The 23,688-nt window shown below is 48.1% G+C and overlaps 1 protein-coding gene across 1 annotated transcript; it reads left to right on the top strand.

The window, feature by feature from the left end:
* The first annotated feature begins 7,531 nt into the window (after window positions 1-7,531).
* Window positions 7,532-18,050, top strand: LOC121453319 (proheparin-binding EGF-like growth factor). Its single transcript, XM_041659995.1, has 6 exons — window positions 7,532-7,834; window positions 8,051-8,224; window positions 10,650-10,827; window positions 15,479-15,634; window positions 16,332-16,422; window positions 16,703-18,050. Exons 1-5 carry the CDS (start codon window positions 7,789-7,791, stop codon window positions 16,402-16,404), a joined length of 627 nt encoding a protein of 208 aa, XP_041515929.1. The 5' UTR covers window positions 7,532-7,788; the 3' UTR covers window positions 16,405-16,422; window positions 16,703-18,050.
* Window positions 18,051-23,688: the final 5,638 nt, after the last annotated feature.

Below are 23,688 nucleotides of genomic sequence, written 5' to 3' on the forward strand. Positions count from 1 at the left end.
GATTTATTTTATGAGTGCCCCCTACTCGTATGTCTGCTATGTGCATGCAGTGCCCTTAAAAGCCAGAAGATGGCGTTAGATCCCCTGGTACTGGAATTATACAATTGGGGCAGCTATGTGAGATCTGGGAATTGAAACCAGGTCCTCTGGAAGAGCAGCCATCTCTCCAGCCCCTTCTTTTTGGTGTTTCGTTTTATTTCTCTGTTTGTTTTTATGGTTTTTGGTAATTTTTTAATGAATTCTTTGAAAATTTCATGCAGTTGTTTTGATCACATTGACTCTCCTCCCCCACCCCCAACTCCTCCCTATAACCCAACTTCTTGTTCTGTTTCTCTGTCTTTGAACTCATCAAGTCCATTTGTGTTGACCGATTCCTCTGGGCATGGGGTCTGTCCTGACATGCCCGGTGTCACACCATTAAAGAAAACTGACTTTCCCTTCCTCAAAACCAATCACCAATGACTCCTAAGCTAGGGGTAAGATTTGGTGTCCACCTTCTCCCTCCATGCTGGGACATTTTTTCTGGCTTGAAATTGTACAGGTTTTGTGTGTTGTGTCACAATCACTGAGTTCATATAGGTATCTGCCCTATTATGTCTGGAAAACACGGCTGCCTTGAAGTCATTACCAGCTCTGGCTCTTACAGATACTTTTGTCCCCTTTTCTGTGCAGGTCCCTGAGCCTTGAGGGAGGAATATGCTCTAAACATCCCATTTAGGGCTGAGGCCTCTCGTTTTTTTTGTTTTTTTGTTTGTTTATTTAGACAGGTTTCACTATGTACTCTTGCGTGGCCTGGAATTCACTGCGTGGAAGAGGCTTGCTTTGAACTCAGCAGAGATCTGTCTGTCTTCCCCTTCCATGTGCTGGAATTGCAGGACAGCTGTGTATCACCACCTGGCTGGGCACAATCCTTAGCTATGCATCTCTGGCCCCTTTTTTGCTCAGATGTCTTAAAAATTACCTGATAACAAAAAACTCCCCACAAATTCCTAGAGTGTCCTTTAGGGGGCGGTATCTTTTCCTTCCTAAACCATTGTCTACTGTAGATGGCTGTTAAACTGTTAAATTGCTGCCCCGTAACTGCATACCAATGAGGAGCTGAACATGCATGTTTCCGGTACGGGGTATGGTGTGACTGCATTCCAAGGTTAAGCACTGGAAAAATTAACGACAGTGCTTAACTTATTCACCCGGAGCCCTGCATTTTCCTAAGCACTTCCGAGACTATCTGCTTCAATTCTCTCAAGAGCACCCTAAGTGGATGCTTTTGTCTATTTGTTTGTTTTTGATTTTTGGTTTTTGAGACAGGATTTCTTTGCGTAACTCCTGCCTGTCCTGGAACTCACTCTGTAGACCACACTGGCCTCAAACACAGAGATTTGCTGCCTCCGCCTCCTGATTAAAGGCATGCAGCACCACTAGCCTGGCCTTAACTTACCAGCAAAGAGATTAGTCACAGACGAAAGCTATAACGCCTGTAGATCAGTCACTACATAATCTGGGGATTGTCCCGGCAAGCCTTTGAAAGCACCGTGACAAAATAACGCAAGATGGATCTCCATGGCCAATGCCTGCACATGGCATGATTGCTTGAACCCCTCTCTCTTTTTTTTTTAATATGAGGAATCTAAGGCTTGACAAAGGAGCTGGACTGTTTGAGGAAGGGGAAATCCTTTGCACCCTTCCTGCCAGCATAAAGTCGTCTGTGTTATGGAATGGCTGAAGGATAAAGTCACAGAAATGCAGTTGGAAATAGAAATGAATGGGAGAGAATAGGGAATATTATAAATGTCCTTTCCTGGCTGAGTGTTGTGGATTTCCAGATGTTTCTACCAAAGCTTCATCCTACCACTCCATCCCTATTCTTTATATTATTCAAATCCTGACCCCCCTCAGGAATCGGAGCATGGCCATTCCCAGGATGGAGTATTCACTACCAAATGCCTCAGGCCAGCATAAAAGGATGCAGGGGACCCCAAAGAAAGGCCAGAATTCAACATTCTAAAATTGCATGATGAGCTGACTCAGATAGGCTAAGAGAAACCAGGCAGAGACAGGGAATCGTGATCGTTCATCCTGGCCGTCTGAGTTTGGGTGACTCCAGCCTCCTGGCTACCTGTTGCTAAAGCATCCCTAGTAGAAGGGCTCTTTAATCACTCTCCCCAACCCAAAAGAGATCTAGGGTTGCTTAGGACACAATCAAATCCTCTGCCCACAAGCTTTTGTGTGAACTCTGAGTCAGAACTGCTGTTCTTAGGATGAGGCTTCCAAATTTGTAATTTTCTACCTCATTGTAACACATGGCCATCTCTAGCACATCATCTCCAAAGAAGGCTGGTCCAGGGCAGATCAGTGTTTTAGATTAGCTACTCTAGATTGTCAGAGAACTGTCTCAGCAAGCCTTCTGATAGCAGCACGACAAGAAAAAATATAAAAATAAAAAAGCATGATGGATTTCCCTGGCCCTAGACATAGCACAATTATTTAAACCTTCATTTTTTTTCTTTCTTTTCTTTTTTCTTTTTCTTCTTTTTATATTTTTGGGGTAAGGTTTCTCTGTGTAACCGTCCTGGTTGTCTTGGAACTCACTCTGTAACTCAGAGATCTGCCTGCCTCTGCCCCTTCCAAGTGCTGGGATTAAAGGCAAGCACCACCATAGCCTAACAACACCTCGTTTTTTCAAGTGAGGAATCTAAGTCTTGAAGCAGGGCACAGGAAGTGTTGCGTGCATGGATATGTATCAAATCCCCACTTGGGAAGAAAAATGGAGAAGGGGAGGGTGAATTCGTTCATAGTAACCACTGTCATTAGCCACCTACCACCTAGTTTACGTCAGACATCATATTCTGTTTTATACATGTGATCTGATCTAGCCATCACAAGAGCCCTGTGATATCCATCACTATCATCGCCCTCAGCTTTAGATGTATAAACTGTATGAGAAGACACTGAATAACTTGCTGCAGGTTAGAAAGCTTAATAAGAGGGCTGGGAGGTGGCTCAGCAGGTGAGGTCCGCTGTCAAGCCTAAGGGCCTGAGTTTAATATCTGGGACCCACATGAGGGAAGGCAAGAAATGACTCCAGCAAGGATTTCAAGACCAATGAATAAAATAGAGCAAAAAAAAAAAAAAATGCAAAATGAGCTGAGGGAAAAAAAAAAGCAAAAATGAGCACCAAACTTCAAACTGGAACTCAGAGTTGTGTGGTTCCTAGGTGTGTATCCATTTCACTGCTCCACTGCTCTCATTCAAACCCCCTTTCAGCCCAGTTACTGCACCCCAGGACTCCCTCAGTAAAGCTGATGATGCCCTTGTCTGCAGAGGCAGAGGGGAAGCCCCTGTCTTCTACCCTCTTGCTCAGCTATGGTGAAACTGAAGCTAGAAGCTCAAATCAAAGAGGGTTGCGAGTTGGTCAGCCACAGTGATCCTAGCTGGGTGACCCTGAGCTGTTACTAACATCTTCGAGCTCTAATCCTTTAAGATGGGGGTGACGTCACTAGCATATCTGATGTCGGAGGACCAAGTAAGGCAACACAAGCTAAGCACTGAGCACAAGAATGTGTATCTCTACTCAGATACACATTCTGCCCCTGCCTCAGAGGTTTCAATTCCAACAGGTTTTGAAATCTTGACATTTCTGTCTTGGTCTCAAGTGCTGAGATTATAGGCATGTACCACCATATCTGCCTTTACCTTTTGTTTGTTTAGTTGGTTGTTTTTTATAGTGCAGGGCCTTGTACGTGCTTGGCATGTGCCCATCCATGGAGCTACATCCCCAACCTTGAGTCTAGGTCTTCTTTGTTTTGCTTTGTGTTTCAAGACATGGTCTCTCTGTGTAGCCCTGGCTGTCCTGGAACTCTCTCTGTAGACCAGGACCAAGCTAGTCTTGAACTCACATCCACCTGCCTCTGCCTCCCAAGTGTTTGGACTAAAGGTCTGTACCACCACTACGGCTGGGCTTTTAATATATTCCCTGGTGATTGTGATGCACAGTCAGGTTGAGGGGAATCCATGAACAAAGTATATATCCCAGCCACAGAGGGGAAGGGATCATGAGTGGTCCCTCTCCAAGAGCACCCCTCATGCCCGCCTCTCTCCAAGAGCACCCCTCATGCCCGCCTCTCTCCAAGAGCACCCCTCTTGCCCGCCTCTCTCCAAGAGCACCCCTCATGCCCGCCTCTCTCCAAGAGCACCTCTCATGCCCGCCTCTCTCCAAGAGCACCTCTCATGCCCGCCTCTCTCCAAGAGCACCCCTCATGCCCGCCCCACTCCAGTTTCGTGTAGCTGCTTTTCTCCCAGCTCCTCTACACTGGCATGCAAGAGTTCTCAAATCAAGGACTTACTGCTTTAGCAGTGAGTCAGCAGCCCTTGGAGTCCCAAGGAGCCTGCCTTTCTAGCTGCCTGGGAACCCAGCCTGGGCTGGGAAACAGGATGCCATGGTCTGCTCTAGATTAGTTCCCCTTTGACTCACTGGTAGTAAAAGGCTAGTCAGTCTCCAAGCCTCAGTTTGCTCACACTCAGTGGATAGTTAAAGAAAGCAAACTTGCCCATCAGAACTCTGCTTAGGATTGTGTCTCTGGTCCTTGACAACCAAAGCAGGAAAAGGGCCCTGGGTAAGAGGAAAAACGAACGTGGAACATTCTTGTATAACTCTGGTTTTCCATTCCTATCTCATTGAATTCTCACAATGACAGGGAATAAGACTCACTGTCTACTCTGACATCCCCCATGCCCTCCACTCTCTGACCTGGCCTTTGTCCCACTGTGATTTCCTATCACTGCTTCTCTGGTCTTCCCGCTACTCTCTGCATGCGTCAAGCTTGTTTCTGTAGCCTACGCTTGGCACTGCTGACGCGACTTGGAGTGCTCTGTCACAGACACAGGCCTGTCTACTTATTGCTTTTTCAGATAAGATTTTGCTAATCCATCACCAGATCTAAGGTGTGAGTACGGGCACCAGAGCCCATCTTCTGGCACAGCATTTGAATGCTCATCTTAGCACTCTTTCACTCCCCAGCATCTGAAAGGTGTTCCATGAATGCTTATGGACTAAGCCATATGAGGCCATCCCGGGATGAATTATGATTGAGATGTTCCTCATATAGTCCAGACTGGACTAAAATTCAACGTATAATTGAGGATGACCTTGAACTAACTCCAGATCCTCTTCCCTCCACCTTACGGGTGCTGGGGTCACAGGTATGTATCTCTGTGCCCAGGGATTTGCTTTTGTTGTTGTTGGTGTTGTTGTTGGTGTTGGTGGTGTTAGTGGTGGTGGTTTTTCTTATTTGCCCCTTTTGAGGAGCTGAAGATCAAACCCAGGGCTTTGCACATGCTAGGTAAATTCTCTACCACTGAGTTGCATGTCCATTCTGTAGTTTGTTTTATTTTGCTCAGTCTTCTGGTCCCAGGCTGTCTGCACTTCTGGGAAGGGAAGTGACTATCCCAAGTCCATTTCAGAGGTCTTTCGTCTTCTGTTCTCCAGGCCCTTCCTTGTAAAACCTGACACACAGATCTGGATAGGGTGAGGCTCCTGGGTGTGATGAAAGCCTGGAGTTGCCCTGGTGAGGTTGAGCTGACGTGGGGGTGAGGCGGAAGGACCTAACATAGGAAGGAAGAAGCAGGCTAGGACAGGAGAGCAGGGTGTGAGGTGGGAGGGGGAAGGGGAGTGACTTGGTCATATGTCAGGAAATAGTTCCCTCCACCCTTCCCTGGGGAGAACCCTGACCCCTTGATGGCTTTAGTTTTAAGAAGGCAGTCAGACACCTGCTGGAGGAGGGGAAGGTGTGGCTGGGGTGGTGGCCATCTGCCGAGGTCCTGGACCCGATACCGAGCACCCAGAGGAAACCAAGGTGGCTTTTTGCCAAATAGGTGAGAAGTAAGCTTCCGTCTGAGAACCATTTGTCTACGCCTGGTCAGACTGGGTGTCTAGGGAAGGGAGGGAAAAGGGTGTCTAAGGAAAAGAAGTAACCAAGGTGAAGTGTCCAGTGGTGACAACAGCAGTTTACCCAGAGCTTGTCCCATTTCTGCCTTATGTGTGCTTCCTCCTCAGCCCTCAGAAAGCTCTCTACAACGCTGCCCTCGTTAGTGTGACTACCGTCATTTCCATTCAGGATATGTAGAGACCAGGGCTCAGTAGAACCAAGTATCAGGGGCTAGAGACATGGCTCAGCAGTCAAGACCACTGGATGCTCCTCCAGAGAACCCAGGTTTGATTAACTATGTCCACACAGGGTTTCACAGCCATCTGTAACTCCAGTCCCAGGGGATCTGATATCCTTTTCTGACCTCTGTGGGCACCAGGCAGGTATGTTGTACACAGACGTGTATGTGGGCAAATACCCATACGCATTAAATAAAACAAAATATCTTCCTCCCTACGATATAAACTCCATTATCTTATCCAAGGTCACACATAAGTAGCAATCTAAGTCTGTAGACACAGCAGTGCACTGTGGAAACCTAGACCCGGGAATGTATGGGGAAAATTAAGAGGGGACGAGCCAGACTGACCCCTGCAAAGGCGGGGGTGGAGTGGGGATAAAGAATGGGATAGACAGTGTATAAATAGCAGGCCTGTTTTTATCCCTACACATGGCTGAATCAGGCAAGTGCTCCGTCTGGCACAATTTGAGGGCTCTGAATGCCAACCCAGCCCTGTGTCAAACTCCCTACCCAGCACGTCCCCGGGAGCTGAAATACTTACTGAGGGAATCATTATTTGAGTCAGGACATTGACTCCGGACGACCCCCTTCCCCGTAAATACACCAGTTGAAAGAGAAACATCAATCTGGCAGGGGTTGCACATACTCATCTAGGTTAGCCGCTTGGGTCCTTTGAGAGTAGAGCTTATGTTTGAGAGAGTGGTCTTAATATCTAAGAAAGAGTATGAAGCTTGTCCCATAATCTGTGTCTTTCTGATCGCAAAAACCTGGGAATTATGTTGCATAGCTCAGAAATCCTAAAGTAGACTATGTCCCCTGGGGGAAAGCAGTGGAAGCCACTCCTAACTTCCTTTGCTGTTGCTGGATTGGCATCAAATGACCACAACTTCAGATCTGGTCACTTTGCCCTCAGGAGACTAGCTGGCATTCGTATATCTATTTTTTAAACGATAAACGAAATATTATTTACTGCTGGCTGTGTCGGTAGGCTTCTGAATGCAGATATCTAGTATGGAACAGGGATTTGTCAAAAGATGCAGGGACGCAGGCCGGGAACAGCTCTCAGCTCAGCTTTCACTAGGCTGCAGCACGCCCGGCGTTGGAGGAAAGGTAAGATCCTGGCTTCGCCACCTGCTGGTCATTCGCCCTACACCCACACTCCGGCCACGGCTGCTCTGGCCTGGTCCCAAAAATGTGAGCGCCTCCGGGTCCTCCCGCCGAGACTGCCTAGACCGGGGCAGCGCCTGCGGCCCGGCCCGGCCTGGCGCGGGAGGGGGAGAGGAGGGGGCGGGGCCGGGTGGGGCGGGGCTTCCACTGCTTTTCCAGGAGCCTTATTCCCGGTCGCGCGCTGCCAGAGAGCGCTCAGTCGGCCCCGGGAGCTGCACGCGGTACGTGACTGGTCGGCCTGACGGGCGTACAAGGGCTGGGCGGACGAGCGGACCGACTCCGAACAGACAGACTTACCGCGGCCGCAGGGCACCTCGGCAGGATCGCACCCAGAAGCGGGCAGACCTTGCCCGGTGGAATCTCGCTGCCCTCCGCCGCCTGGCCCCGGTGCAGGCGTCCAGCTGCCGCTGCATCCAAAGTGATCGCTGCCTCGCCGTCTCCGCCAGGCTCCGGACCATGAAGCTGCTGCCGTCGGTGATGCTGAAGCTCTTTCTGGCCGCAGGTAAGAGGGCAGCTGATGTCTTCGAGGTAGGGAGTGGGGTGGGGGCACCGTGCGGGGGACACGTGGGAAGGTCGATGCGTTGCCTCCCACCTCCTCCCCTAGCGGACCACTTGGTGGGGCCCGTGCGCCCTAGAGAGCGGGCGTGGACCTCGATTGCTTGGTGGTGCGGGGTCTAGGCGGTGGGACTGATGTGGCCTCCTCTCTTCCCTTGCCCAGTGTTGTCCGCATTGGTGACCGGTGAGAGTCTGGAGCGGCTTCGGAGAGGTCTGGCGGCAGCAACCAGCAACCCCGACTCTCCCACTGGATCCACAGACCAGCTGCTACCCACGGGAGACGGTCGTGCTCAGGAAGTCCAGGACTTAGTAGAGACAGATCCGGATCTTTTCAAAGGTGGGTATGGAGGTAGCCTAACCTTAGATGCTGTTTGCAGCTGAAGAATGCACAGGCCTGAGATTTATTCAGTTGCCCCCACCCACCCCTTGAGGGGATGTTCAAGGTAAAGCTCCTGGACTGATTGGAGTTGGGGTTTCTGCAATATAGTGCTATCTTTGGTCTCATATGGTGTGGGCTCTTACTTCTGTATACTTTGGAGCAAACTGAAAGAGGCAGGTTGTCGTCGGAGGTAAGCTAGATGCTAGAAGAAAGGCATGGCTGAGATGCTTTTTCTAGAGTTTCTTATTTTTAGGGGCGGGGTGTTTCAGGACAGGGCTTCTCTGTGTAGCTTGGCTGTCCTGGAACTTGCTTGGTGTATCAGGCTGGCCACAAACTCAAAGAGATCTGCCTGCCTCTGTCTTCGGTGCGCTGAGATAAAAGACATGCACTCACCACTCCCCTGTGCTTCGCTAGACTATCTATGCAAAAAAGGGGGGAGGGTGTGCAAGTCCTGTCTAAAGTATGTTTATATATGTGGTGATTCTATATAAAAAGAGATACTAGGTGAGAGCCTGGAAAGTGTGCAGTGTTAGTCTCCTTCCACCTTTCTCCAGGTTAGGAAAGACAGGGCAGCGAGGAACTCTTGGCTTAGGTGAACGAGGCTAGTAGCCCTGCAGCTGGCAATGAAGGGTGAGTGCTGGGCCTCTAGGAGGCTGTCTTGAAATGCTGTAGATCTGAAACTTGTAGACTTCCTGCCCACTGGAATCTCTAAGGAGACTCCCAGAGGAAAGAGTTATGTGTGATTCTGTAGCCTGGATCTGTGACTGAACACAGGGACTGGGCAGAGTCCAGAACCCAGTGGCCACTTACAGTGATTCTCAGAGGTGGAGCCAGCCCTGAGCCCTGTGGCCCCGGAATGACTATATTTGGTCAGAAGTAGACACACCTGTTCAGCCCACCTGCTGCTCCGCCTCCTTGCTCCCTCCTCGCCCAAGGTTTCCTGAGGTGCTTGCTCTGCTTTGCCCAAGTCAAGATTCTGCTCCAAAACTGAGGCCAGGGTCCCACATTTCATCCTCTCTACAGTGGACCCTTGGGGTCACCCATGTCCTCAACAGTCTGGATTCTCCTGGCTCTCTCTTAGGCTGGGTAGGGCTGGGCTGGGCAGTGACTCACCCCCCACCCACATGGCTGCTCCTCATACCTCTGCCAACCTGACTCACTGCTCCCTCTCCTCGGCAGGAGCCTAACTTGTCAATCTTCTTATTCTCTCTGCTTGCTTTGGGTCCTCCTGCTCTGCTTTCCCTGGAGACCCAATAACTGGCTTTCTCTGGCCATTTACATCACTCTCTGAACTCTAAAGGAGCCTGGAACAGGACTAGAGACCCCAGTTCTGACCGCAATCCTGCACTGCCCCGGGACAAGTCCCTGCCTTCTGGGGATGCTATGGTTTTCATCTTGAAAGTGCCCTGGCATTGTTGAAGTCTCATTTGTCTTGAGGATTCTGTGTCCCTAGTCTTAACTTAATCATGTTCCCCTTTCTGCCAGACACAAGCTGTAGCTGTGAACAGTGAGCACCTTGTAACTGTGGGGTTCAGGGATGGGACAGGCTGGCACCAGAGTCCTGGGCTAATGGCAGGTTCCAGGTGGATGTGAGGTGGTTCTCCCCCAGTCCCTACAGTATGGAAAGAAGAGGGGGATATCATAGTCCAGTTCCTTCTGCATGGTTTCTTGTACATATTGTAACCTCCCTCCCTATCCCAGGTATAAATAGGACATTTGGGAATAAATCTAAATAGATATTTGAAAAAGGTCTTTTAAATCAGGGATGGCCCATTTGCTGTTTCAGAGCTAGGTCTGCACCAAACATTCCCTGATGTGAATGGGAGCTCCTGTGAAGGGCTATAAAGTTTTAGACGCTCCTATTTCAGAAGCTTTATACCCCCAAACAACCAAGTTCCTTACCCCAAAGCCATCTTTGCCTGTGACACTATCTTCCTGCAAGTGGGTCACGGAGTACGGTGTCAGGAAATGAGGCTGACTGAAGGCTAAAATAGAACCAAGTAGATGTGGGGGAGTCGCAGATGGGGTAGAAGGTGGGCAGGACGCGAGCGCGAGGCCGGTAGCTTTGCTCAGTGAACCACAGTTTCTCTGGCTTTCTTAGAATGAGGCTCTTCTTCCTTGGAACCCAACCCAACTTCTGTTTCCTCCCAAAGCTTCCTCTTTCTGGTAGTTCTTAAAGAGTTTTCCCAGGTCTCTGACTCTAGGTGGGATCAAATAGCGTGTACACCCTCATTGCTTGGGGGGGTACCCGTCTGTAATTTCCGTGTTTCAGACACTGGGATGGGAGGGATGGGGGGTTTGAGGTCAGCCTGGCTTAGATCTGAAGATACTTTTTCCAAAGGACACAGTTGAGAGGCTTAACTGGGTACCTTTCTTCCTGCAGTTGCTTTCTCCTCCAAGCCTCAAGCTCTAGTCACGCCAAGCAAAGAAAAGAACGGGAAAAAAAAGAAGAAAGGCAAGGGATTAGGAAAGAAGAGAGACCCATGTCTTAGGAAATACAAGGACTTCTGCATCCACGGGGAATGCAAATACGTAAAGGACCTCCGGGCTCCATCATGCAAGTAAGTGGTCCCAGAACCAATCTCATCAGCTCTGTCGGCCACAGGCTCTCTTTGTCACTGTTCCTTGAATTCATAATTTCACCCAGCTTCTTTTCAACCTCTGAGAGGAAGTTCAAAGGAAGGGACACATTTTTAGTCAGCGGAAGTCCCCGCTACCACCAAAGAGGATGCAATTTCCTGTGGCATGGGTTTGTGACGCTCCCCAATCCTTCAGGACATTTCCTCGTGCACACCCATAACTGAGCGTGTGTCCAGGAGAGCTGACACTGGTGAAGGAGGGCCTTCGTTCTGGCCTTGGACCCTTCTCGGGGAAGGAAAGCCAATAGGAAACATGGCTGAGTCGGTTCCTAGAAGGAGTGGAGCTGATGTAGGTGCCTGAAGTCACATGCTGTGCAGGCGTGTGTACTCAAGTGCATGCGAGCATGCAAATGAGTAGATGCGGGCTGATACTAATGCGTGGCAGGACTACAAGACAGGAACCGTCGTGTAGAATGAGTTGAAACCCCTACTCTTTACTTTTTCACCCAGACGGGACAGAAGGATGTGGGAGACACAGAGGATATTGATCTTGTCTAGAAGAATGGGCTAGAGAAGGTTTTCTTTGTGCAGGATTCACAGGAACCTAACTCGGTTTGCAGGAGTGTGGGTGGAGGGGTCGTGGGATCATTGTTCTCTCATAGGCCAAACCCAGCAAGCGGCCACCTTGGCAGCCCCTCAGGGATTATACCTGCTCTCTGGCAGGTATAATGTCACCACTCTGCCTGAGGCCAGTACCCCACATCAGACCACTTTCCATATCTTCCCTGTCAAGTGAGACACAGACTCTTGGAGCCCTGTGACCCTTCCTAGGAGACCCTGGACGGTCCAGGATGCTGTTGTGTGTACTCTGTGGCCCATTCTGTATGGCACCTCTTCCACCTGTGACTGGCATGGGTCCTTTGGCTTTGAAAGCATCCTTGTCCCATCTAACCCTACACAGCAGATCTGTCCTGTATTTAGCAGTTGGTAGACAGACCCATTGCTTCCCACCTTCCCAGTCAGTGTGTCCCTTCCTGTGACAACCCTGGGCGAGAGCTGAGTGTCTTGGAGAGGCAGGATCTCTGTCTGCTCCTTCCCAGTGTCCTGGAACAGGACAGGAAATGTTTGTCTTACACATGCGAGATGGCATCATTAGCTCAGGGAGGAGAAAGTGACTCTGAGGGCAGTCGAGATGGACTAGAGCCAGGGGTCTGTCTAGCCACACTGGCTCAGGCTGTTTGTGCTCCAGGGTGGTTTGGCAAATAGATGTGCAGGGCTTCCATTGATCAGTCGAGAAGCAGGACTCCCCTGACCTTCTAAGCTCAGAAAACCCAAAAAAGCTTGTGTAAGGCCACCTTCCCAGTGGCTCTAGGGATAGTGATGGTAATCATATTGGTATTGTTTCTTCGAGGTCTTCATTGTTTGCCTTTACATCTAGTTCAGCCCAGCAGGCATGATGAGCACTCATGTGGTGCCGTACACTGTTGGAAGGGATGAAAACAGATGGTCTCTTGGGGTTTCCAAAAGCCTCCTTTTCTGGGAGGGAAGGCAAAACTTTCTCTCTCTACTTGAAAAATGAGGAAGCCACAGAGAGTGAGTAGGAAGTTATTTGCATGAGATCAACATCTAAATAAATCCATGGGAAGAAGATAGGGTCTCACTCCTATCCCAGCATGCTTTTCATGCTCCCAGGCCTCACTGGGTGTTGGCTTTCCTCCTCTGTCCCTGTCCTTGTGGAGTTGAACAGGATTTTATGGAGGGCAGCTGTTGTCCTAGAACACCCATTAGGATTTTACTAGTCTCAGGGCGCAGCAAGTGACCAGAAGACTTTCTGTCAGCTTCCTAGGTACACTTTATAGGGTGGGTTCTCTGACAACAGAGATCCTGGTTTGGGGCAATGTGACATCTGTGCACCTACATCTGTGTCCCTTTTTGTGGCTTCTCCTCTACTTTAGACCCAGACACTGCCAGCAAGGGTGTGTCCTGGCTGCTGTGGTGAACTTGAGGCTAGCTGGCTTCCTAAACCAGCCTCTGACAGCCACCACTAACAGGAAAACCCTTCTGTGTCACCAGCCAAAAGTTTCCCTCAAAGAGCAGTTTTCTTGGATTTCTGACTGGCTGTTGACCCAGAGATTGGCTGCAAAGTTTCCTGTAGCTGGAGGAAACCTGGGGGTAGTTGGTTCGGGAAGGACTGAGCTAGAAGAGAGACAGACCTGGAGCCGCCCAGGTCTGTCCCTACTGCTCGCATTCAGAGGCCCCCTTCTCTTGACATCATCTGGCTTGAACATCCCATTCCTTGAGATGCAGCCTTTCCCCTCTGCTTTGATTCTATAATAACTACCGAAGTGGGGCCTGGGCTGGTCGTGATGCTCCAGCGAGGTAGGCTTTTATTACCTCTGGTTTCGATACGAGGAAACTAGAGTTTAGGAAAGTAGTGTGACTTACCCAAGATCACCTGGGTAGAAATAGAAGAACCGGTCTGGAACTCATTTATCATGCTCTCCTCTATCAAATGATGCTTCCTCCAACGTCAGGGGTAGCTGTGGAAATATGCTAGACTGTGTTGACAAGATCTCTGCACCCCGGAAGGATCTCCTCTTCTAAAGTGGGTCACAGACAGAGAGAGGAGAAACGAGTCCTAGTTTGAAGAATGTGTGTGTGTTGGCTTGGGTCAAGACACATGATCTTGCCCTGCATCCAGGGATATGTGGAATGTACTCAGCCCGCCTCCTCCCCTGGGGAAGCCAGGCTTTGAAGGGAGGGAGAAGTGGGGTAATATTAGCACATTTGCATTATTATCCTTTTGACTCAGGACAGAGGTGGTAGAAGGATTATATAACTGAATTGCAGGACTCTGAGGCCAAGTTTTATTTCTATCATCTGAGTAACTACCTGTGGGGGTTTGAACGATGGTTTGGAAGTGCAAAACAGAATGAGCTTCAGCTTCCTTCCCCAGGAATAGCGTAGTTGCTGAACTCATCCAGACTGCTAGGTTTAATCTAGGCTCTACTACTCACTAACTCTGTAACTTTGGCATGTTATTTAGCAGAGGGTAAGCCCTGGCTCCTTCAGCTTGAAAATGGGGATCACAGCTTCTGCTTCACAGGTGGTTTGACCTTAAATGTCCAATGAAATCAAAGGCCCTGAGTTCAGGCCCCAGCACTAAAGATGAAATAATATAATCCCTGTGGAGCAGTTAGTGCAGATGCTTGGTCACGGCCGGCCTTTATTACTTTCTATTTATTCATAAAGCTGTGAATAATCAACAATGACAGCAATATGGCCAGTGGACAGGTCCGACAGCCCAGGACCTACCAGATAGGTTTTCTTAGGCTACCTGGTCCCTCGCAGTGGGAGTGCATAGAATCATAGTGGCTTCTGATGTTGGCCTTGCTGCTTCCTAGTTATGAGACTTGACCCATTACTTAATTTCGTTGACCCCTTATCTCTGTGAACACATGATTTTCCAGGGACACTCCCAGGAGCTTCCTTTAGGTCCTGGCAGGGTAGGGATGTATTTTCCCCACTCCGACTCAAGGGTTAGACATGCTGAAAAGGCTAGGTAAAGAAGATATTCTGTCCTTTGTTGGCCTGACCTGTCTTTATGCTGCTCCATACCCAGGAGTAGGTGTAAATAGTCCTGAGTGCTACCCAGCCCCACCCCTCCCAGGGCCCTGCCATCGGGAAAGAGGGCTACATCCAGGCTCCGAGGCTCCAGGTGCACAACCTCCTCCAGGGAGATGCAGTTCATAGTGGAGGGCCACTGGGTACTTGGTGCCTCCTTCAACAACTGCTGGCCTAAGATCCCCAGCTGGTGGGTGAGCAGTTGTGGAGGGAGCTGGCCAAGTTAGAATCCATGCCCATGCTGCTGCCCTGCTGCATGACCTTGGGAAGCGATGCCACCTTTCTGTAGCACGGGCTCCCACCGACATCAAAGGATCTCAGGGGTGCTCAAAAGGAAGGGGTGTGAACGTGTTTCTTCAGCAGTCTTCCTACGAGCTTCAAGGAAATGCTTTGTGTTCCAAGCGGCGGCTGTCACGTGATGTGTTTCTTGAGCGAGAAGAGCCAAGGGATTGTTTCTGACATTCTTTCAGGCTGCGACAGGGTGGCTGGGCAGGAAGATGTTATCTCAGTCTGTTTGCTTTGTCCTGTGATGGAGGAGGCCCGAGAGTCCAGCGTCCAGCGTTCAGAGGCCAAAGGCTGTAGCTTAGCTCCCAGGTTGGGAGCTAGGAGTTAAATGAAGGAAACGAGAAAAACGATTCCTGGCACAGGGACAGGGCCTATTAATAGACTGAGCAGCGGCGGGGAGGGACTGCATGTTGGATGCATCGATGGGCAAGGCTGGGTTTATTTCTGGGTCAGAATGTAGAAGGGCCTCTCTAGAGGGAGTGATGCCGAATCCCCTCAACTCAGTCCATCAGCCCTGATGCTCAAGTCCTCTTAAGTGGCTTAAGCAAAACACCTTAGTACAGATGTAATAGATTAGACCCATGTGGAATACATCTAAACGGAGACCGCCAGCTCCTCCCTCGCCTTTTCCCCGCCTGAAGCGGGACTTGAGGAGTAGTGGGGTGGAGCGAGAGGAAGAGAGGGTGCATACACCCTTAACTCTGTCTTCGTCTTGTTATTCTAGGTGCCACCCAGGTTACCATGGAGAGAGGTGTCATGGGCTGACCCTACCGGTGGAGAATCGCTTAATAACGTATGACCACACTACAGTCTTGGCTGTGGTGGCTGTGGTGCTGTCGTCTGTCTGTCTGCTTGTCATAGTGGGACTTCTCATGTTTAGGTGAGTGTTTGGGGACCGTGAAGGCTAGTTCTGTAAACCGCTCGCTTCTCTCTCCTCCTAGGACTTAGGCCTACAGCCTCTTCTCATACCCTTCGGCTTGTTACTATATATTTTCGAGAAACTATTTTGTCTGACACAGTGTGAAGCCGGTGGGTAGAGCCCAAGGTACCTATTGCCAGGCCATACAGGTTCCGTTCCTCTGTTCCTCACGGGGTTCATTTCCTAACTCTGTGGCCTGGTGACTCACCCATGGAGACACATCTTAAATATTTCTTTCTCCTGGCATTAGGGTGTGGTTTGGTAGTAAAGGCAAGGATAATATTATTGATGATAATCTTTCAGGGATTATACTCTGTGAGGATATTTGGATAACCAAATAATATTAAAATAAAGAAAGCCAGGGAAGACAGGTGTGTAGCTGCTATGAGGCCAGCCTGGGCTATATAGGAAATGCTAGACCAGTCTGGGTTATGAGGTGCCATCTCTAAAAGCATGCATAGATATTTACATAAATATAGAAATGTTGTGTTGGTAGAGACAGGAATCCCCTGGGAAAGCTAGGTTTTGGCTAAAGACCAATGAGTTGCCATACCCTCTGCTTTTTCAAGAAATGGAGAGGCATCATGGGAGTTCCTTTTGAGGGCTGGCTGTGGGACCTGAACTTTGTCATCTGCTCACAGTCCTTTATCTTCCTCAGGTACCATAGGCGAGGAGGTTATGATGTGGAAAATGAAGAGAAAGTGAAGCTGGGCATGACTAATTCCCACTGAGAAGGACCTGTGCTCAAGGTAACGGTCCACTCTTTTCCCTGGGCAGCACAGAGAGGCCAAGGCGTGGGTGGGTCTTGGGGAGGTTTCAGTGAGTGCTGAATCCTTTTGATTGGGGGTTGCAGGAGGCAGGTTACTGCTGTGGAGGAGTCCGAGTTGTGATGCAGAATGGTCTTCAGAGACTTGGTGAGGCATCTCCAGTTAGGTTACAAGGTTGCAGTGCCCTCAGCTCCCCTTCCGAATGCTCTTTGCATCTCATAAGGTTGGACCCAGCTTTAAATACCTCCCTCCTGTGTTTCAGGAACCTTCAGAGGACGGCTACCTCTGAGACAGGGGTTCATTACAAGTTCTGCAGAGGAGAAAGACTTCACAAGCAGCCGCGAAGACTTCTTCATTCCCAGTTGCTACCCTGACTGGGCCTCCCAAAATTGCTCTGCAAAAATATCAGAGCCTCCAAGTGCCAAACAGACGGTGCCCACTGGGATCCCGATCAGAACAGTGGAAGCAGGAGAGCCCTCCAGGCCTTTCTGACTCTCCCTCACCGAACCCACCGGCTTGTTTAAATACTTAGCTTCTGGATTAAAGTGCCAGCTAGACTTCATATGCTCCAGGATTTTTGACTGAAAAAAGGAGAGGAAGGAGGAATGATTTATGGACTGGAAGAAAGCGACAGAATTGAGAAGCTGTATGTTCAAGTAGCCCCAAGGGATCTGCTGTTTGGACCCTCCAGCACGCTGGATTTGATGAGCTAACTGTGAAATACCACAAGCCCAAGAACTCTGAATTTTGGGACTTCTACCCAGAGGGGAAAAATAACAACTATTTTTTTTTTGTTATTTGTTTGTAAAATGCCTCTTAAATTATATATTTATTTTATTCTATGTATGTTAATTTATTTAGTTTTTAACAATCTAACAATAATATTTCAAGTGCCTAGACTGTTACTTTGGCCCACCTCTTTGCAGCTCTACCATCTGGCTCAGTGTGCCACGCTCCCGTGTGCTCTGCAACCCATCTGTTGTAATTTATTGTCTGTCTACATTTCAGAAGATATCCCAGGAGCAGAGTATCCGGGGGGTTGTGTACGGTCAGAGTGCAGGAATTGATTTGGGCAGAGCCACTCTGTGAGTTGGACTTCCGTCTTGCCTTTTGTCTACTGTTCGTGTTTTGCAAGCCCACGGTGCTGACGTCAATGTGTAATAGATATTGGTGTTTACCTGTGTCCTCACAGAAGATGTTGGGCGTCCAGGCCTTCAGTTTCCTGGTCCCTTTTCCTCCATCACCCTTTCCGATCCCCAATTGTGTCAAGTCATTTCCCTTCCTTCTGCCATTCTGGTGCTAGTCCATGCAGAGGCTGGTAGGGCAGAGGACAGTTTGGAGAAGGTATTAGGAAAGAAAAAGGCTGAGGAGGAGCAGGGAATGTTGGAGTTGGCTATTCTAGGTAATTGATCACCTATCAGTTGCTACAGAGAGCGTTGGTGGTAGGGAAGGTTTTGGGTAAGAAAACTATACAGTCTCACCAAAACTGTAATACTGTTATGGTCCCCATGGAAGTTTCTGGTGCCATTTATGAACTGTTACAACTTATATTTCCAAAACCTCGTTCATATTTATACTTTGTGATCCAAATAAAGATAACCCTTACTCCATGGTCTGCTTAATTTTGTTGTTGTTGTTGTTTTGTACAGGGTATCACTGTGGAGTCCTGTCTATCTGCCTTGGAACTCTCCATGTAGACCAGGCTCGCCTTGAACTCAGATCTGTCTGCCTTTGCCTCCCGAGTGCTTGCACCACTGCACTGGGCTTGCTTGTTTTGTTCTTATGTGTGTGAAAATCAGACGTTGACTTTGGGTATCTTTCATGTTTGTTCTCCTTTATTATTTATTCGTTTGTTTGTTTTTTTTTTCTCAGACAAAACCTTACTACATAGCCCTGGCTGGCTTAGAACTCAGAAATCTACCTGTCTCTGTCTCCTTCGTGATGAGTTTAAAGGCATGTAGGCCTTTAACGCCTAGCTTGCTCTTCGTTTTTTTGAGACAAGAGTCTCTCACTGGACCCGGAGCTCATCAATTCATTTCGGCTAGGCTAGTGGGTCAATGAGCTTCAGGAATTCTCCTGCGTCTGCCTCTCCTGCCAAGGGTCTGGGATTACAGACACACACCAGTGTATTGGTTTGTATAAGGACCCTGGGGATACAAACTAAGATCCTTGTGTTTGCACTTTACTGACGGAACCATTTCCCCCCTTCTCTAGTCTGCTTGTTTTAACTGGGGATTTGTTTAACATGGGAGTTGTCTAGGCTGTCTCAGTGTCGGGAATATTTATGACTTCTGTTCTCACTCTGTACCCAGGATGGGGGTACTATTGTTATCTCATTTTTCTAAAAGAGGAAACTGAGTCTCGGGTTGTAGAACTTGCCCAAGACTACACTGTGAGCTGGGACTAGTTACTGTGTTCTAATGCTTACTACTTCTCACACAGAAAGGCTAGAACTTTGGTATAGGACGTTTGGCTGGCTGGACTTACATGTGTTTAATTGTCAGGTCCTAGACTCGGGATTTAATTGTGTACCATACATGCAAGCATCTGTCACTCCTGGAAAGAACAAGATGTTTTTGGTTCTGCTCTCATGCCCCACAGCCAATCCACCAGCAGCTTTTGTCTGCTATGCTTTTTGAATGTATGTATGTAACTGTCCCTATCATCACCCAGTCCAACACTGCATCCCCTCAGTCCTAAACTCTGGGAGGCCTCCTGCCTTCCTAGTTCCACCTCGTTTCTTCACCGGAATGATCTTTTATTTAAAACATAACTCAGAACTGGGAGTGGTAGCTCTGTGGTAGAACCCATGCTTTGCAGACAAGAAGTCCAAGGTTTGAATCCCCACATATGACCCACACATAAACAGATCTTGTCTACTCTGCAGGCCTTCCCTGATCAACCCATCACACACAGAACATTCTTCAACGTACCATCCTCTCCTTAGAGGGATTTATGTTCCTCCATCGTTCTCAAGCACAACTGACACATTCCTGTTTGCTTATAGTCGATCTGCCCCCACTAAACTGTTAGCCCAATGATGTGTGTTTATCGTCCTAATAAAACTGAGATGTAGACGTTCGGGGTTTTTACATTCATACACTATTGTTAGGAAAACTAAACTCCAAGACCATCAAGGGAGCAGAGTCAATCTACCATTGGCCTGAAAGGTTTAGAGAGGTGCCTCTCTCAGGGAGGGTGGGTTGAACAACAGGGTAAAAGTGAAATTAAGGGTCCATCATGACTTTCTGGGTGCTAGGACTACAAGTGGGAACCACTGTACCTGGCCCAAACAGGGATCACGAACATACACTGAATACCTTTTTTAAACTCTTAGTCACCAACCAGTGTGATGGTTTATACTGACTGTCACTTGGCAGGTGGCTCATGGCTTGGCGGATCTGTGAGTTTGAGGCCAGCCTGGTCTACAGAGCTAGTTCCAGGACAGCCAGGGTCACACAGAGAAACCCTGTCTTGTGTGTGTGTGGAGGCATTAGCCTGGGCTACATACACCCTGTCTCAAAACAAATGAAAACAAAAAAGCAGGGCTGGGGGTGGTGGTCTGTAGCTTGGGGGTAAAGGGCTTTCCTGGCATGCACAAGGACCTGGATCTCCAGTACAAAAGACAAAACCAAACAAAATCCCACAAAACACCCCTTTTAGTATCTGATGATGAAATGAATAAACAAACTGGCAGATTTTAACAATAAAGGGCTGAGCAGTGGAGTGGATAAGTCTTACAGCGTTTGTGACAGAAGGAGCCAGACCTAAGGGAGGACTTTCTGTGTGGATCCAATTACATAGAAAGTAAAAAAAGCCTGGACCAGCGAGATGGCTCAGCCAAGCCTGATGACCCGAGTCTGGTCCCCGAGACACACAGCTGACTCCCCAAGTTGTTCCTCTGACCACCATACATACACAGGTCCTGCTCCCTTATAACAATAATTCATGATACTAAAAATAAAACAATTTATAGTGAAAGAAATCAGGAAAGAGATACTGGTTGGGAAATAGTCACAGGGAAGACGAAGTTGCTCTATGATCTACTGCCTGGATTCCCAGGACTGTTCTCTCTGAGAAAATCCACTGAATATGACTTGCACATTTTTCTCTGTGTTATACTTCACTAAAGAGATTCATTTTTAATGCATTATTATTTGTGTGGGAGTGAACGCACATGTATGAAGGCCAGGGGACAGCTCTAGTGAGTCAAATCTCTCTGATCTTTTTTTTTTTTTTCAAGACAGGGTTTCTCTGTAGCTTTGGAGCCTGTCCTAGAACTAGCTCTTGTAGACCAGGTTGGCCTCAAACTCACAAAGATCTACCTGCCTCTGCCTCCTGAGTGCTGGGATTAAAGGCCTGCGCCGCCACCGCCCGGCTTCTCTCTAGTCTTTAAGTGAGTTCCGGTGATCAAACTCATCTCTAAGCTTGGTCCAAGCACTTGGGAAATAAAGTCATGAGGATCAGAAGTTTATGGCATTACTTAGCTCTAAAGAAAGTTTGAGGTCATCCTGGGTTACGTGAAACCCTATCACAAAGAACAAAAAACATAAACAAGCTTGGATAAAGGCCACTTCATCTTGCCTTCTATCCAGTTCTGTGTAGGACCCTTGCCTGCCTCTGGTAATCACAGAGACTGGTAAAGACTGCATAACCGGAGAGATGGCTTCTTTGGCTCTCCGTGGTGCTCTTTTCCCTGGCTCCAAGCTTCTGGTCTCAAGCTCTTCCACTGGCCAGGGCTGGACTTTCTGAGTATGCTTTGGTTTTGAGCTTATGTTTCCTGCAGGCCAGGGACTTCCAGCCTCTCTGCTTCCTCTCCTCCTGCCCCTGTTGCTGATGGGAGTTCTACTTTACAGTCTTCTGGCCTTCTCTGTGATTGACACCATGGTCCCAGGGAGCTGAACTTGCAGTCGCTTCTCAGCCATCAGCCATCAGGAAAAACTGGTGCTCTGAGCCTTAAAGAATATCACCAGGCTTTTCATCCAAATACCTTTGAGAGTTTTTTGTTTGTTTTTTTCAGGATAGGCTTTCTCTGTGTAGACTAGGCTGACCTCGAACTCAGAGATCTGCCCTGCCTCTGTCTCCCAAGTACTGAGATTAAACGTATGTGCCACCACGATCATTCACAGGTTAACAGTATCTGGGTCTATTGGATGCTCGTGCTCACTACCATCAGGGCACTGACTGACCTACCACAGTCTGGAAATTAGGTGCTTCTTGTGGCATAGGTGAGAAAATCGAGGCTGAGAGAAGTTAGATGACACTCTTATAATTAAGGGATAAAGTCAGGGTACTGAGAAACTTAATTCTCAAGTCTGAGTTCTAACTCGTAAGTGATATTCCTGAACTCTTCAGGTTGGACTGTTATCTATCTATCTATCTATCTATCTATCTATCTATCTCTATCTCTGTCTCTATCAGGGTCTTTCTATGTAGCCTTGTCTGTCCTTGAACTCAAAGAGATCCTCCTGTCTCAGCCTCCCGAGTTCTGGGATCAAAGGTGTGTGCCACCACTGCCCAGTCTTGGTTTTCTATTTATCCAGAAATTATGCAGCAAAAGGAATCATTTGAAAAATATCCAGAGGCAGGCCTGATGATGCACGCCTGCAATCCCAGGCCTGATGATGCACGCCTGCAATCCCAGGCCTGATGATGCACGCCTGCAATCCCAGGCCTGATGACGCGCTCCTGCAATCCCAGGCCTGATGACGCGCGCCTGCAATCCCAGGCCTGATGATGCACGCCTGCAATCCCAGGCCTGATGATGCATGCCTGCAATCCCAGTCAAGAGGATTAAGAATTCAAGATCATTCTCAGCTACATAGTGAGTTTTCTTTGTTGAGACAGGGTCCTGGAGCTCACCATGTAGCCCAGGCTGGCCTCAAATTCTTTGACCTGTCCAAGGTCCTAATTTATGGCACATCTAGGAATGAAACTCAGGCCCCAGCTGGTCCTCTGCCCTTTCCTTAAAGCTAAATGATGCTTTTCCAGCTGCTGTCTTACACTCAATGTCAAAGGGACCCTCGTAAATACTGGGGACTTGAGCAGCCCTGGGACAGTAATTCTGTCCAAATATGTCACTTCAACTCGACTGGTTTGAAGTGTTTCCCTTTGCCAACACTTCCTGCAAGCCAAGCTCCTGCTGGTGCACACTGATTCCTGAGACTGGCTGGGCCTTCCGAGGGTGACATTCTTTGCTGGTGTAACTTGCGTTAACCCCATTCATTCAGCAAATATTTGTGGAGGCCTCCCTGACACTTTCCAAATGAGATCTCTGCTCTGAAGGGGAAGGCATCTAGATACGGTGGTGGGAGGGTACATTTTGGAGCAAGGATATTCATTGATCCATAAAAAGTGGGGGTATTTACAATCTCACTCATAAACATCGACGCAAAAATCCTCAACAAAATACTGGCAAACCATATCCAAGAACACATCCGAAAAATTATTCATTATGATCAACTAGGCTTCATTCCAGAGATGCAGGGCTGGTTCAACATACGAAAATCTATCAATGTAATCCAGCATATAAATAAACTGAAAGAAAAAAACCATATGATCATTTCATTAGATGCTGAAAAAGCATTTGACAAAATTCAACATCCCTTTATGATAAAAGTATTGGAGAGATTAAGGATACAAGGGTCATACCTAAATATAATAAAAGCTATATACAGCAAGCCGACAGCTAACATCAAATTAAATGGAGAGAAACTCAAAGCCATCCCGCTAAACTCAGGAACACGACAAGGCTGTCCACTCTCGCCATACCTCTTCAATATAGTGCTTGAAGTTCTAGCAATAACAATAAGACAACATAATGGGATCAAGGGGATTCGAATTGGAAAGGATGAAGTTAAACTTTCGTTATTTGCAGATGATATGATAGTGTACATAAGTGACCCCCAAAACTCCACCAAAGAACTTTTACAGCTGATAAACAGCTTTAGTAATGTGGCAGGATACAAGATCAACTCCAAAAAATCAGTCGCCCTCTTATACACAAAGGATATGAAAGCAGAGAGGGAAATCAGAGAAGCTTCACCATTCACGATAGCCACAAACAGCATAAAATATCTTGGGGTAAATCTAACCAAGGAAGTGAAAGATCTATTTGACAAGAACTTTAAGGCATTGAAGAAAGAAATTGAAGAGGATACCAGAAAATGGATGGACCTTCCTTGCTCTTGGATTGGGAGGATCAACATAGTAAAAATGGCAATTCTACCAAAGGCAATTTATAGATTC

The sequence above is a fragment of the Microtus oregoni genome, unplaced genomic scaffold (genome assembly GCF_018167655.1).
Source record: "Microtus oregoni isolate MIOR12 unplaced genomic scaffold, Mior012 000011F_ref0000422, whole genome shotgun sequence".
Classification (NCBI taxonomy): Eukaryota; Metazoa; Chordata; class Mammalia; order Rodentia; family Cricetidae; genus Microtus; species Microtus oregoni.

Coding starts and splice junctions, on each gene's coding strand:
- LOC121453319 (XM_041659995.1), top strand. CDS start 7,789: ATGAAGCTGCTGCCGTCGGTGATGCTGAAGCTCTTTCTGGCCGCAG. Junction 10,828..15,478: donor CTCCGGGCTCCATCATGCAA/GTAAGTGGTCCC, acceptor TTGTTATTCTAG/GTGCCACCCAGGTTACCATG. Junction 15,635..16,331: donor GTGGGACTTCTCATGTTTAG/GTGAGTGTTTGG, acceptor TATCTTCCTCAG/GTACCATAGGCGAGGAGGTT.